The sequence below is a fragment of the Mustelus asterias genome, chromosome 11 (genome assembly GCF_964213995.1).
Source record: "Mustelus asterias chromosome 11, sMusAst1.hap1.1, whole genome shotgun sequence".
NCBI lineage: Eukaryota > Metazoa > Chordata > Chondrichthyes > Carcharhiniformes > Triakidae > Mustelus > Mustelus asterias.
Window position 1 is genome coordinate 83,982,460 of NC_135811.1, and position 17,045 is coordinate 83,999,504.

The window sequence follows — 17,045 nt, forward strand, 5'->3', positions numbered from 1 at the left end:
TAGATTGGAAAAAGTAATAGCAGGGCAAAGCTGTATCACAGTAATGGAGAGCACTCAAATAAGAGATAGTTCAGGTACAAGCTAGGCAAAATCCCTTTGTAATGTACGCTGGATGACAAAGCAAAAATAAAAAACAGCTCCATAACACAATGAAACATCCCAAGGCTCTTCACGGGAGCATTTTAAAATAAAGTATGAAATTGAGCCATGTAAAGTGATATTAGATTAGATCACCAAAAGATTGGGCAAAGAGGTAAGTTTAAAGAGTGTCTTAAAGGAGGAAAGCAGGGTAGAGAGGAGGAGAAGTGTAGGGAGTGTATTCAAGAACTTGGGGCAGAGGCAACAGAAGGCACAGCCATCAGTGGTGGAGCAAAAATTGGGAGTACCCAAGGGACCAGAATTAGAGGACTGCAGAAATCTTGGGAGGCTTGTGGGACTACCACAGATAGGTATGAAGTCATGGAGCGATTTGAAAACAAGGATGTGAATTTTAAAACCAACTCAAAAGGTGTCAATGTAGGTCAGCAGGCACAGGGGTCTTAGGAGAACTGGATCTGCTGCAAGTTAGGACATGTGCAACAGGAAAAGGAGATTCATGACAAATGTCAGAAGGAAGATTTAGTTAACATCCAGGAAGATTATGCAAAGTATGAGGAAGAAACTGGAAAATAAATTAATATTTGAGACAAAAACAGGGTTCAAAGGAAAAATTAGCAAGCAACATAACATTAAAAGCAAAAACATTTTCTAAAACATAAAAATGTAAGTGGTTTGCTAAGACAGGAGTACTTTGCATTTGTTTTCACAAAGGAAGCAGTTGATGTGAAGGTTACACTAAAAACAATGAGAAGTCAATAATAGATAGAGATGGACTAAAATAAATATTGAAAATGGATAAGCCACCTGGTCCAAATAGGATGCACCCTAGATTGCTGAAAGCAGCAAAAAGCTAGAAATAAGACAAGCATGGGTCACACTCTCTCAATCCTTGTTTACTGCAGGAATTGTACCAGAGGACTGGAGGTTGCTAACGTGTTACCACTGTTCAAGAAAGAGTGATAAACCAAGAAACAAAAGGTCAGTCAGCCTCACAATGCTAAGTTCTTACCCCATATCGGGATAAAAATAGACTTTTATTTGGAGATGCATGCGTCAACCTAGGAGATGATGTGGATTATCTGTAGTCCTTTCGGTATCTTGTCTGCTGACCTAGGAGAGCCAGGTGGATTTCGATAAGGTAAACATGTCTGATTAATTTGATGAATTGAGGTAACAGAAGGTTGATCAAGGTAGTTCAGATATTTTACACTTTTCGAAAGCATTTGACAAAGTGCTATAGAGGAGGCTTAATAAGATGGAAGCCCATGTCATTAGGGGAACTGGTGATACGCATACAAAATTGGCTCAGTAACAGAAGCAAAGGGAGATGGATGGATGGATGTTTCTCAGTGGTGTTTCCCAAGGGTCAATTGTGGTGCTTGTGCGCTTCAAATTTTATTTAAAAATCTCGAGTTAGGTATAGGAAACAGCATTACAAATGCTGCCAATGAAATGAGACTTGGCAAGGGCGAGGATAGTTATAGGCTTCAGGAACATGACAGGAGGGTGAAATGTTCGGAAACATGGCAGATTGAGTTCAGTGTGTGTGTGAGGTGATGGACTTTGAGCTGATGAGTACTTGGAAAGACAGTACACTATAAATGGTATCAGTTTGAAAAGTGTAAGTGAGCAGACACCTTGATGTTTGTGTTTGCAAACCCTTAAAAAAGTGGCGAAAAGAGCAATGGAATATTTGGGGTTATAAATTAGAGAAATAGAACAAAGAACAAAGAACAAAGAACAATACAGCACAGGAACAGGCCCTTCGGCCCTCCAAGCCCGCGCCGCTCCCCGGTCCAGGATTGAATCCTGAATCCAGGATCCCCACCCAATTTTCCAGCCTATCTACATACCAATATCCTATCCACCGAGCTGTCCCTCACAGCTACGATGCTTTGTTCATTACAACCTATTAACTTACCCCCACCCCCCCATTCCAGACCATGTGATCTCCAGGGAGAGGCGAAAACCCAGAGTGAAAAACCCCAGGGCCAATATGGGGAAAAAAAATCTGGGAAATTCCTCTCCGACCCCCTGAGGCGATCGAAACGAGTCCAGGAGATCACAATGGCCCCGATCGGAAAATGCTTCCCAACCCTAGTCATTTCCACTTCCACGAACACCATATGAATCCCCTGCCCCCGAGACAGGTTCCCAACTATCCGCAGTCTCACTCTGTACTGGCACCAGCAAGATGATCGTAGAATGAAGCCTTGAAACGAGAAACCAGGAACAATTAGCCCGCGCCGCTCCCTGGTCCAAACTAGATCACTCTTTTGTATCCCTCCATTCCCACTCCGTTCATATAGCTGTCTAGATAAGTCTTAAACGTTCCCAGTGTGTCCGCCTCCACCACCTTGCCCGGCAACACATTCCAGGCCACCACGACCCTCTGTGTGAAATATGTCCTTCTGATATCTGTGTTAAACCTCCCCCCCTTCACCTTGAACCTATGACCCCTCGTGAACGTCACCACCGACCCGGGGAAAAGCTTCCCACCGTTCACCCTATCTATGCCTTTCATAATTTTATACACCTCTATTAAGTCTCCCCTCATCCTCCGTCTTTCCAAGGAGAACAACCCCAGTTTCCCCAATCTCTCCTCATAACCAAGCCCCTCCATACCAGGCAACATCCTGGTAAACCTCCTCTGTACTCTCTCCAAAGCCTCCACGTCCTTCTGGTAGTGTGGCGACCAGAACTGGACGCAGTATTCCAAATGCGGCCGAACCAACGTTCTATACATCTGCAACATCAGACCCCAACTTTTATACTCTATGCCCCGTCCTATAAAGGCAAGCATGCCATATGCCTTCTTCACCACCTTCTCCACCTGTGACGTCACCTTCAAAGATCTGTGGACTTGCACACCCAGGTCCCTCTGCGTCTCTACACCCTTTATGGTTCTTCCATTTATCGTGTAGCTCCTCCCTACATTATTCCCACCAAAATGCATCACTTCGCATTTATCAGGATTGAACTCCATCTGCCATTTCCTTGCCCAAATTTCCAGCCTATCTATATCTTTCTGTAGCCTCTGACAATGTTCCTCACTATCTGCAAGTCCTGCCAGTTTTGTGTCGTCCGCAAACTTACTGATCACCCCAGTTACTCCTTCTTCCAGATCATTTATATAAATCACAAACAGCAGAGGTCCCAATACAGAGCCCTGCGGTACACCACTAGTCACAGGCCTCCAGCCGGAAAAAGACCCTTCCACTACCACCCTCTGTCTTCTATGACCAAGCCAGTTCTCCACCCATCTAGCCACCTCCCCCTTTATCCCATGGGATCCAACCTTTTTCACTAGCCTACCATGAGGGACTTTGTCAAACGCTTTACTAAAGTCCATATAGACAACATCCACGGCCCTTCCTTCGTCAACCATTTTGGTCACTTCTTCAAAAAACACCACCAGGTTCGTGAGGCATGACCTCCCTCTCACAAAACCATGTTGACTATCGTTAATGAGTTTATTCCTTTCTAAATGCGCATACATCCTATCTTTAAGAATCTTCTCCAACAACTTCCCCACCACGGACGTCAAGCTCACCGGCCTATAATTACCCGGGTTATCCTTCCTACCCTTCTTAAATAACGGGACCACATTGGCTATCCTCCAATCCTCTGGGACCTCACCTGTGTCCAGTGACGAGACAAAGATTTGCGTCAGAGGCCCAACTATTTCACCTCTCGTCTCCCTGAGCAGCCTTGGATAGATTCCATCAGGCCCTGGGGATTTGTCAGTCTTTATATTCTCTAACAAACCTAACACTTCCTCCTTTGTAATGGAGATTTTCTCCAACGGTTCAACACTCCCCTCCGAGACACTCCCAGTCAACACATCCCTCTCCTTAGTGAATACCGACGCAAAGTATTCATTTAGGATCTCCCCTACCTCTTTGGGCTCCAAGCATAAGTCCCCACTTTTGTCCCTGAGAGGTCCGATTTTTTCCCTTACAACCCTTTTGTTCCTAACGTATGAATAAAATGCCTTGGGATTCTCCTTAATCCTGTCTGCCAAGAACATTTCGTGACCCCTTTTTGCTCTTCTAATTCCCCGTTTGAGTATTTTCCTACTTTCATTATACTCTTCCAGAGCTCCCTCCGTTTTTAGCTGCTTGGACCTAACATACGCCTCTCTTTTCCTTTTGACCAGTCCCTCAATTTCCCTGGTTATCCACGGTTCTCTAATCCTACCCTTCCTATCCTTCTTTTTTACAGGCACATGCTTGTCCTGTAGCCCTAACAACCATTCCTTAAAAGACTGCCACATACCAGATGTGGATTTACCCTCAAACAGCCTCTCCCAATCAAGAGCTGCCAATTTCTGCCTGATCCCAATAAAGTTAGCCTTCCCCCAATCCAACACCTTACCCTTGGGACACCACTCATCCTTTTCCATCACTATCCTAAAGCTAACAGAATTGTGGTCACTATTTGCCACATGTTCCCCGACCAAAACTTTGAAGACCTGACCGGGTTCATTCCCCAGCACCAGGTCCAGTATAGCCCCCTCTCTAGTTGGGCTGTCCACATATTGTTCCAACGAACCCTCCTGTACACATTTTACAAATGCCTCACCATCCAGAGTCCCTGCCCTCAGCGATTTCCAGTCTATACCAGGGAAATTGAAGTCTCCCACTACAACAACCCTATATTTCCTGCACCTATCCAGTATCTCCTGACATATCCATTCTTCCACTTCCCTTGGGCTGTTGGGGGGCCTGTAGTACACCCCCAACATAGTGACTGCGCCTTTCCTGTTTCTAAGCTCCACCCAGAGTGACTCGCTACACGACTCCTCCGAATTGTCCTCCCTCTGCACCGCTGTAATATGCTCTCCAACCAATACCGCTACTCCCCCACCTCTTTTGGCCCCTCCTCTGTCTCGCCTAAAACACTTGTACCCTGGAATATTCAGCTGCCAGTCCTGTCCCTCTTTCAACCAAGTCTCCGTCACCGCAACCACATCCAAATTCCTCGTGCGCATTAAGGCCCCAAGTTCGTCTGTTTTACCTGCTACGCTCCTTGCATTGAAGTATAAGCACTCCAGACCCCCAGGCTCAGTGAGGTCGTCCTCCCCCAGAGTGCTCTTCTTCTTTGCCAGCCTTGTCCCAGCCCCAAGCTCGTCCCCAGCCACCACACTTATAGACCTAATAGTTTGATCCCCACCCCCCTGCCACACTAGTTTAAACCCCCCCGAACTGCATTAGCAAAGCTCCCAGCCAGGATATTTGTGCCCTTCCAACTTAGTTGTGACCCCTCCCTCTTGTACAGGTGCCATCCTCTCCTGAAAACCTCCCATTGGTCTATGAAAATAAAGCCCTCCCTCCTGGACCAGTCCTTTAGCCAGGCATTCATTTGAACCAACTCCCTATTCTTATCCTCACTGAATATTAAAAACAAGGAGATCAAGATAGAATGATATAACCTATTGGTTAAGCTCAAATGGAGCAATATATTCAATTCTGGGCATCAACTTCAGGAAAAATGCAAAGGTATTAGAAACAAGATGTTACCAAGAATGAGGGACTTCAGTGATGAGGAAAGGTTGGGAAAGTTAGAACTGTTCTCTTTGCAATCGAAAACATTAAGTTTAAGATGAAGAATTTTGACAAAGTAAATAGGGAAAATTGGGGAGTGGATCAATAACTCGGTGGTCATAGATTCAAAACCATTTGAAAAGATCTAGAGGAGAGATGAGGAGAATTTTTTTCCAGAACTTCACAATCTGGAATGCTTTACCTGAAAAGATGTTTGAAGCAAATTCCTTTAAAAAGATACGGAGAGGTACACGAGGATGACGAACTGACTGGGTTCATTGGTGATGGAGGGAATGAATGTTTAAGATGGTGGATGGGGTGCCAGTCAAGCAGGTTGTTTTATCCTGGAGGGAGTCAAGTTGCTGGAGCTGCAAGTGGATTGTGTTTCATACATTCCTGACTTGACCCTTATAGATTTTGGACAGACTTTGGGGGGGGGGTCAGAAGACGAGTTACTCACTGCATCATACCTAGCTTCTGACCTGTTCTTGTAGCCACAGTACTTAAATGGCTGGTCCAGTTCAGCTTTGGCAACTGTAATCCTGGGATGTTAATAGTGGGGGTTTGTGCAATGACAATCCCAGATCCTCTCTTGTTGAAGATCTTGAGGGAAGGTCATTGATGTACCAACTGAAGGTGGTTGGGCACAACACTCTATCCTAAGGAATTCCTGCAGTGATGTCCCAGGACTGAGAAGATTTACCTCCAACAACCATTTCCTTTTGTACCAGTTATGACTCCAGCTGGTGGTGAGTTTTCCCACGCCAACCAACTGCCACTGACTTCAGTGCTGACGTCAAGGACAGTCACTCTCACCTCTGAGTTCCACGTTTGGACCAAGGCTACAATGAGGTCAGGAGCTGAGTGGCCCTGGCGGAGCCCAAACTGAACATCAGAGAGCAATTGGTCAATATGTGGCATCTGGTAGCAGCATCAATGGCCCCTTCCATCATTTTGCTGATGATTGAGGGTAGACTGATGTGATGGTAATCTGTCTTGTTTTTGTGGACAGGGCATGCCTGGACAATTTTTCACATTGCCACATTGATGCCAGTGTTGTAGCTGCACTGGAACAACTTGGCTCGGTGTGTAGCTGGTTACGGAGCACAGGTTTTCACTATTATTGCCAGAATTCCGTAGTGGCTTATAACCTTTGGGATATCAAGTGCCTTCAACTGTTGACAAATAAAAAGCAGAAATGTGCATCTAAACATGACTACTCTTGGGCACGGTAGCACAGTGGTTAGCACTGCTGCTTCACAGCTCCAGGGTCCTGGGTTCGATTCCTGGCTCGGGTCACTGTCTGTGTGGAGTTTGCACATTCTCCTCGTGTTTGCGTGGGTTTCCTCCGGGTGCTCCGGTTTCCTCCCACAGTCCAAAGATGTGCGGGTTAGGTTGATTGGCCAGGTTAAAAAAAATTGCCCCTTAGAGTCCTGAGATGCGTAGGTTAGAGGGATTAGCGGGTAAATATGTGGGGGTAGGGCCTGGGTGGGATTGTGGTCGGTGCAGACTCGATGGGCCGAATGGCCTCCTTCTGCGCTGTAGGGTTTCTATGATTTCTATGAATTTCTACTCTTCAGAGGGATGCAGGAAAAATGGGCTAATGGCCTCCACTTGTGCTATAGGTCTCTAACATTCTAAATTTTTAGGCAGCAGTTTGATAAAACCGAATGGCTTGCTTGGCCACTTCAAAGGGCAATTAGAAGGCAACTACATTGCTGTTGGTCTGGAGTCACATACAGACAAAATTTGGGTAAAGACAGGTGAGATTTGGTCTGGAGTCACATATGGACAAGACTGGGTAAAGACAGACAAGATTCCTTCTCGCAAGGACATTTGCGAACCATTACAGCTGTTAGGTTTTTATTCCAGATCGACTTAATAAATTGAATTCAAATTTATGAACTTCCATAGTGGATTTGAACTCTCATCTCAGGATTCTTCGTTCAGCCCTCTTGATTACCAGATTGGGAACATAGCTCACTGTATTACTGTACCCTAACAACAAGAATACCAAGGAGAATAAGCTGTGAAACAAAAAGTGAAAGGCTAGATAGAATGTCAAGACTGCAACTGTTATTGTAAACCATACCTTTCGAAGAACCATGACAATGCTATAGCTTCGAAGGAAACAGTTAGCATCTTCCTCATCCAGTCTTAGCTCTGCTTTCATGGCAGCCCATGAGCCTTTCCCAAAGTCATCTTCAACAGACTGTTGAGAACTAGGAACCTCCTTAATGCAAAAATAAAAGAATTATGCTCAGGTGAAACAACATTGCCAAATACAAAGTAGCAATTTTCACATTCAATAAATTAGATGAGAGCACAGAAAAATCTGAACCAAATTCTAATCCCTGTTTGTGCTTCCAGTAGTCCTACTCAGTGCTTTCTTTGAACTCCCTTGCCAGCTCATCAATCTTTAATATTACAGCAAAAATTCACACACTGAACTTGTAGAATATACGTTCACCTCAAGGGAAGAATATAGTTAAGAGAAAGAAGGATGAATGAAAATAAATCAAGAATAAAAATGCAATTTCGCAACCAATACAGAAATATCAGTAGCAGTCACACAACGTAATGGATGCAGCTTTAAAAGCAAAATCAAAATAGTGAGTATGATTTGCAGTAAAGCATTCACACTTTTCCTGGTAAACAATTTTCAGGGATTACGAAGGTCAAATGCTCACGATTAATTCATCACCTACTCCTGTCTAACTTTCATTCAAGGCTACTGTCAGTGAAGCAAAAATACAGCTTGGCACCACTCATCTCCCTCCTGTGCAATCTGCAGCCTCAAGAGTTTTACATTTATTGTTTCACAGATAGGATCAATCTACCATTTGCGCTGTAAAGTGCACTTTCTGCCAGCACCAATATGGGTGTTTGCTCAATGCAAAAGCAATATGAAGCCACTCAATGAAAGAATCATTGCTGATTACCTAAAGTGTTAAAGTCAGTCCCACATTGGTCAGTTACCCAATCCTTGATGCACTGTAGCCTACTTATACCAGAAGTACCTTTTGCAAGAGAAGATTTCAAAATTAAGAAACTATGATCTTCAACATTTAACTCACATGGTCTATTGCTGTAAAGGATGTTGGGGGGGGAGGGGGGGGTGGAAGCGAGAGAGAGAGAGAGAGAGGGGTCACGTGATAAGACACACAAAACTCGACCTTGGTTGCATGATCATTGTTTGATCGTATCCGAGGACACAGTTTGGGAGCTGGAGCAGACCGAGGCATGCTAGAATGTGAAAATGAGAGAAAAAAATCAAACTGTTACAGGAAGGCTGAGAGATAAGAACATAAGAAATAGGAGCAGGAGTAGGCCATCTAGCCCCTCGAGCCTGCCCCGCCATTCAATAAGATCATGGCTGACCTGAAGTGGATCAGTTCCACTTACCTGCCTGATCCCTATAACCCCTAATTCCCTTACCGATCAGGAATCCATCTATCCGTGATTTAAACATATTCAACGAGGTAGCCTCCACCACTTCAGTGGGCAGAGAATTCCAGACATTCACCACCCTCTGAGAGAAGAAGTTCCTCCTCAACTCTGTCCTAAACTGACCCCCCTTTATTTTGAGGCTGTGCCCTCTAGTTCTAGCTTCCTTTCTAAGTGGAAAGAATCTCTCCACCTCTACCCTATCCAGAGATGATTGGTCCGTGAGTATTATTGCTTTGCTTCCCTTTCTGTAAAGTGGAGTTAGTCAGAGGAACTGGGCAATTAAAAATTTCAATTAAAAAAGGAGGCAAGGTGAACAGTCAGCAGTTGTGGTCCACACCAGTGCCAAAAATATAGGTAGAAAGAGGGATGCAGTACTGAAGTCGGAATTTAGGAGGCTATGCTGGCAAATAGCAAGCAAAGGACTTCAATAGTCATCTCCATATTACTCACGTCACCACATAAAGAGGTTAAAGAAGATGAATGCATAGCTGGAAAGATGGTGGAAAGGCTTTAGATTCACGGGATAGAGACCATCTCTAGGATGATGGGACCTTAATGGGTCCTCTCAGAGCCGTGACCATTTTCCCTATGGGGCAATTCTCCAGTGCTACCTGTGGAAGGTTTAACACTGACGGTGTGGAAACTAGACGATAATACTAGCCAGGAATACCAAAGTGCACAAAACACTCAAAACAGATAGCATTAGAGTCGGAAATAGTTAAGTTATAATAACTAGTTAAGTTCTATTAGGCGAGTCCAGAATGGGGGAAAAGCAATAAAGTCTAAATTGGGGCTATCATGGATTTATGGAGCGTGGTAAACAAAATTGCAGGAGCAGATATAATCACATGGAAATATAACATTGTGGCAATAAGGGAGACCTGGCTGACAGACGGCAGTGCCAGGCATTAAATATTCCAAGATACATGGTGTTGAGGAAAAAGGAGAAGGAACGCAGGGGGGGGGGGGGGGGGGGGGGGGGTCGTCACACTATTGATTAAGGTGAACATTGCAATGCAACAGAGAGAGCGAGAGCAAGCAAGTATATCCCAGAGGCATCAGAGACAGAATCTATTTGGCTAGACTCACGGAACAAAAATATGGAATTATATTACTTGTATAGTCTACAGACCACCAACTAGTGGAAAAGATGTTGAGGAACAAGTTCGCAAGGACTTTTTAAAGTGAGGAACAAGAATTATAGAGTAGTTATAATGGGAGAGTTTAATTACTTGAATATATATTGGAAATATATATATAAAGGGAAGATAGGGACGAGTTTTCCTAGTGTGCATTCAGAATAATTTTCTACAGCAGTGTGCTTCCAGTCCAATGAGAAATAGGCATTGATCGACTTGGCTCTTAAAAATGAGATAGGACAAGTATCAAAACTCAGTAGGGGGATCATTTAGGGGAAGGACAATGATCATTGTGGTACAAGATTTAAGTTGGCTGTGGAAAAGGACAAAGAAAATTATAGAGTAAGATGTCCTATAATAACAAACTGGAGGAAAGCCAAATTCAATGGGTTAAGAATGCATCTGACCCAGATACTGGAACCAAAAGTTGGCAGGCAAAACTGTAGCGGAAAACAGGCTACCTTTCAATGGGTAGTTCAGGCATAGTCAGGGTATATTCCCATGAAGTGGAAAGGTAGAGAAAACATTTCCAGGTTTGCCAAAATGACAAAAATTGAGAAGAAAAAAGCGTGCTTATGTTAGTTGTCAGGCAAATAATACAATGGAGAACCAGGCTGACCATAGAAAGGAGGGGAATTGAGAAAGAAAGCAAATAAGGGAAACAAAGAGGGAGTATGAAAAGAGACTGACAATTAACAAAGGAAATCCAGAAATCTTCTATAGGCATTTAATACCAAGAGATTTGGAGTCCATCATAAGGTAAACAGAGTTTCAACAAGATTGGTAAAATGATAAAAGAAGTGGAGTTGATTCGGGACCAAAAAAGGAGATTCACACAAGGATGGACGGAGGCATGGCTGAAGTATTAAACCTTTGTATCTGTCTTTACCAAGGAAGATATTGTGCAGATCAAGATGAAAGAAGATAATTTATGACTTGAAGGGTTTAGAATTGATATGGAGGAGTTAGGGGATAGGTCGTTAGGATCCTAGCCTGGATTCTTAAGTTTTTGGTAAGATCTGGTTAAGGAACAATAATGTGCTAAAGAACAAAGAAAATTACAGCACAGGAACAGGCACTTTTGCCCTCCAAGTCTGCACCGACCATGCTGCCTGTCTGAAGAAAAAACCCCTATCTTTCTGGGGACCATATCCCTCTATTCCCATCCTATTCATGTATTTGTCTAGATACCCCTTAAAAGTCACTATCGTATCTGCTTCCACTACCTCCCCCGACAGCGAGTTCCAGGCACCCACCATCCTGTGTGTGAAAAAATTGCCTCGTACATCTCCTTTAAACCAAGTTTCTCCAACCTCTCCTCAAAGCTAATGCCCTCCATACCAGGCAACATCGTGGTAAATCTTTTCTGCACCCTCTCCAAAGCCTCCACATCCTTCTGGTAGTGTGGCAACCAGAATTAACACTATATTCCAAGTGCGGCCTAAGGTTCTATAAAGCTGCAACACGACTTGCCAATTTTTAAACTCAATGCCCAGGCCAATGAAGGCAAGCATGCCATATGCCTTCTTAGCTACCTTCTCCACCTGAGTTGCCACCTTCAGTGACCTGTGTACCTGTACAACCAGATCCCTCTCCCTATCAATACTCTGAAGGGTTCTGCCATTTACTCTATATTTCCCATCTGTATTAAATCTTCCAAAATGCATTATCACACAGTTGTCCGGATTAAACTCCACCTGCCATTTCTCCGCCCAAGTCTCCAACCGATCTATATGGGCGGCACGGTAGCACAGTGGTTAGCACTGCTGCTTCACAGCTCCAGGGACCTGGGTTCGATTCCCGGCTTGGGTCACTGTCTGTGTGGAGTTTGCACATTCTCCTCGTGTCTGCGTGGGTTTCCTCCGGGTGCTCCGGTTTCCTCCCACAATCCAAAGATGTGCGGGTTAGGTTGATTGGCTATGCTAAAATTGCCCCTTAGTGTCCTGGGATGCATAGATTAGAGGGATTAGTGGGTAAAATATATGGGGGTAGGGCCTGGGTGGGATTGTGGTCGGTGCAGACTCGATGGGCCGAATGGCCTCTTTCTGTACTATAGGGTTTCTATGATTTCTATGATATCCTGCTGTACCATCAACCTTTGTGTCGCCTTCAAACTTACTAATCAAACCAGTTACACTTTCCTCCAAATCATTTCTATATATTACAAACAGCAAAGGTCCGAGCACTGATCCCTCAGGAACGCCACTAGTCACAACCCTCCATTCAGAAACACACCTTGTTGTTTGACAAGGTTTGAGATTCAAGACATTTGCTAAGGGAATAAAACCACAAGATTCCACGGGTTCTGAACGAACAACTAAATTTTACATCCATGATGAAAAAGATAAAACAATTTACAATATCTATCTTATATTCCAACATTCAGGGTTAATTTGAGGTATGTGTGAATTGACAGGGAACCTGTAGTCAAATGCAGTGCACAGTAAATAGCAAATGCAACCAGATCTCATGGATTTCTCAGCAGTAAACATGTGAGTTGACCAATCTTGTTGAAACTCTCACGAGGGACTCCAAATTTTTCACCTTCAAAAGATCAAACATCTGGATTTCCTCAAAGCCATTCCCACTCAAACTACTCAACAAATGCACACCTCACAGGGTTTCAATCTCATCTCCAAAAACTCCAATCACTTGGATTTGAGTCTGCACTCCAACCTCTACTTATTGGCACGATTTCAATGGCTGGCTAGTTTCACTGGTTGGCACTGCCCCTGGATTTCAACCAGCTATGATCTCCCCAGCTGCAACAAATTATAAATGATTCCCAGTGTTGTTTCTGAGTGCAAAGCCTTGCCATCACGGAGCAGTGACCTTCTGCCACTTCCATGGTTCCCCAGGTCTTCTCTTGAGCCCCAATTGCATGGAGCTATCAAACAGTTCCTGGAACTATTCCTGAGCCCTAACTATACAGAGCCAGCTAACAACATTTTTGCTGTCTGGAGCCAGTTAACCATAGCCACTTTTCGGTTGGTGTTTCTCCTTCTGCAGATCAGGCAAATACACAGACAAATTGAAACTCTAGAACTTTAAGCTCCAGCCATCCCTACGATGATGTAGCCTTGCAGGGCTCTCAGTGCTTTAAAATAAATCCCAAAACAAAATTCTGCATTGCATTTCTTTACAAGCAGTGTATACATCTTGGTGGGATTTTATGACCTCGCTCGGGCGAGGCTCGTAAAATCCTGCCTAAGGCCTATAGAGAATTCCATTCTGCGAGCCTCGCCCGCCTTTATTCTAGCCCTTATCTCTGATTCTCCAGCTATGCAAACCCACCTGTTGTTTTATGATCTTACCTTCCTAGCCATTAATTCCTTCAGTCAATATTGTGCCAACCTTAAGTGTGACAGTCTTCAAGCTGTTTTAGTTGCACTTATCCCATTTTCTACAATTAAGCCTTAATCTTCCCAGAATTAAAAGTTACCTGTAAAATGTTACTATGAACCATGAATAATACTGTCTGCATTTAAAAATTGATAAGTGTTATGATCGCAGTTGATGTTATAACTGGAAGGGAAGATCCCAGAATGGAAGGTTGGTTCAAACACAGAGGATCCGAGTCACAGGACCATGATTGGCTGTGGTCAAATACACTCCGCTCTGAACCAAAGTTCAGTTCGTGTCTTTGGATTTCTCCTTAGAATCCCCCCACATGATTGTCACAAGATTTTCCAAACTCCACTCCCAAAAACACACTTTTAAATCTCTCACAATAGGTTTGCATTCCAAAGTCCAAACCAGGTTTTCCAAATGACATTACTGAACAAGGCTTCTGTTCCACTTTTAACAATGAACCTGAAAACCACTTCAGATGTCTTTCTGGCATCTCGGCCTTCCTCTCAGTTGTCTGTCTGTCTTTACTGGAAAGTGCTTCGTTCTATTACCTTTAACCTCAGACTTATTGGAAACTTCTCTTCATTTCTCAAGTTTTCATAGAAATCATAGATTTTCTTAACTAGCTGCTCTTTAGATAACCATTACTTCATGATATAGCAAAGCCCAACAGAGATATTCTCCCTCTAGCCTTCCAAATCAAGTACTTCTCGCAGAGCTTGTGAGAACTGCCTTCTCTCTCTCCCCATTTCCAACTGCTCTGCTCTGCTTCCATATAGAATTATGAAGGAAAGCCTTTTCCTCTGGGACGTTGCTAAGTAGCGCCCCTACTACTACTATTTATTCTTCACGTTGCCCTCTCTAAGCACAATAGAAACAGCTGAAACTTAACCAATGCCCACACTTTTGTCCAGCATCAACCTATAGGTTTTACCCTTCAAGGTACAGAAACATTCAAATAAACCCACTTAAAACGATACCTTATTTCTAATATTTACCAATACAAATATAAATCCTTTAAAACTACCTTTGTTTCCCTAACATAAATTACCAGAACAGGATAAGATGCATCCAAAGACACCAAGGGAAGTGAGATTGGACATTAAGACATTCTATGATTTCTATGATTTCTATGATTGTGGGGCACAGGTTATAATTTTCCAATCTTCAGTTTCAGTGGTGGTGCTAAGGGACTGGAGAATTGCAAATGTTACACTCTTATTCAAAAAATGGTGCAAACATAAGCCCAGAAACTGAGTGCAGCATCAAGGGGTCTTGAAAAATCGAAACTGAAGTCAATGGAAATCAGGGAGAAAGGCCTCCACTGGCTCGAGGCATACTTAGCACAAAAGGATAATGCTAGTGGAAGGCCAATCATCTCAGTTCCAGGACATGGATGCAAGACTGCCTCAGGGTAATGTCCTTCAGCTGCTTGATCCATGATCTTCCCTCCATCATAAGGTACAAAATGGGGATATTTGCTGATGATTGCACAATGTTCTGACTCCTCAGGTACTGAAGCAGCTACTGTCCATATGCAGCAAAAACCTAAACATTCAAACTTGAGCTAATGGGTAACATTTGCAGCACAAAGGTGTCAGACAATGGCCATTCACAACGCAAGAATCTGAGCATCTCCCCATGACATTCAAGGGCAGTACCATCGTAAAATTTCCCACGATCAACATCCTGGGTCAGAGGCTGGGAATTTTACAGCAAGTAACTCACTTCCTGACTCCTCAAAGCCTGACCATCGATTTGCCTGGGTGAGTTGCTCTAAAAATATGCAAGAAGTTCAACACCATTTAGCACAAAGGAGCCTGCTTGATTGGCACCACCTTCAACATTCACTCTTCTACCGCCAATGCTCAGTGGCAGCAATGTGCACTTGATAGAAGATGCACTGCAACAACTCATCAAGCCTTCTTCGCTAGCACCTTCCACATTTGCAATTGCTACCATCCAAAAGAACAAGAACTGATGGGAACACACCCTTTGTAAGTTTCCCCCAAGCCATACCCATCCTGACTTGGAACTATATCGCGGTTCCATCACTGTGGCTGGGTCAAAATCCTGAAACACGCTTCCGAACTGCCCATACCACATGGAGTGTTAATATTCAAGAAGGTGGTTCACCATCACATTCTCAAGGGCAATTAGGGATGGGCAATAAATGCTGGCTGAGCCAGCTACACCCACAACCCCAAAAAAGATAGTGTGATTATTTTTTAATATGCAACAGAATATTAATGGTAACATTTCTGAAAGCCAAGAGCACAGACCAAGCCGTCTGCCTGCAGGTTTACCTGTGACCGTAGCTTTGGCACTGCACCATGTGTTGGCGTCTGTGGTGCTGAAATTAAGACATCGTCCAGGTTTTTACCAAGATGCTGGAATACAAGTGTGTTGAATAATCAATAACAGGATAAGGACATGATGGTTGAGAGAGTTATATATCAATTCACAATTTGGACATCAGCTTAAAATGCAGCAGCTGTTGTGGTACCAGAGCATGAGCTAAACTGAGGCCTGGAGTTTCTACATTTTACTTTTGGAAATCCAATTACAGTTACAAGAGCGCATTCATATATTATAGTGAATTGACATGGTTTCCCAAGGCAGGCAGACATATTAAGGATACACATTCGAGTACTTAAATATAGACCGTGGAATTACATCTTAAGAATCTTCAATTTTGCTCATTATTTTGTTTAAAAGCACATAATTCCCATAATTTATGTTTTTCTTTCAGTATTCAAATCAATGACATTTTAATATCTGGTTTGACACAGCAGAAGTGACTTCACAATCGCAGCATTATCACATACTAAAATCGCCTAAGCACGTCAATGCCTCTCTGTCAAAGAGAGCTTTGGGCAAGGTTCAGGCACGCCATCAGCTTTTGAATAGAGCAATCACCCTACCTTGCGTTTTTGCATTTTCCTTGCCATGTAATGCACTAGGATGAGCAGGATATTAAAATATACAAGTTAGCCATTTCACTTCCTTTTTGTGCATATTTTTGAGATTTCTGTGAAGTGAATGGCGACTTTGTGATAGTCCTTTATCTCAGCCAGTTATACAACACCCAATATGTTTAAATTTCGCCTTTCCAAGTTGAGTCATAAGACACTAGGCTGAAGGATGGGTGCGGCAACCATTTGTGGTAATGCCTAAAGATGATTTAATACCAGATATAATCCTATGGTGTATCGGTACCAATACTAAATATGTCCAATCACAGATGCGTTTCTATAGTTTGGCACAGTACTGCTGGATATGGAAAATTTACACAGAATTAGCAATGCATCACCATGAAAGTAAACGCACCAGATTAATGACACTGTTGAAAGAATTAATGAAGTTAAAACAGAAGACAAATGATTTCCACCTTGAAGCTCAAGAAGTAATCTTCCACCTGAATAGTCAGGGCAGAGGTCAAATGAAGGCAAAGTACATG

General features: G+C 43.4%; 1 protein-coding gene across 1 annotated transcript in view; it reads right to left on the reverse strand.

Annotated features, from left to right (window-relative positions):
- The window catches only part of hrob (homologous recombination factor with OB-fold), a 51,314-nt gene that overhangs the window by 18,375 nt on the left and 15,894 nt on the right, over nucleotides 1-17,045 (reverse strand). Inside the window, exons 4-5 of the mRNA XM_078224457.1 lie at nucleotides 15,892-15,975; nucleotides 7,738-7,878 (exon numbers count right to left, since the gene is read on the reverse strand). Coding sequence (XP_078080583.1) covers nucleotides 7,738-7,878; nucleotides 15,892-15,975 — 225 coding nt within the window. The remainder of the gene's footprint in view (nucleotides 1-7,737; nucleotides 7,879-15,891; nucleotides 15,976-17,045) is intronic.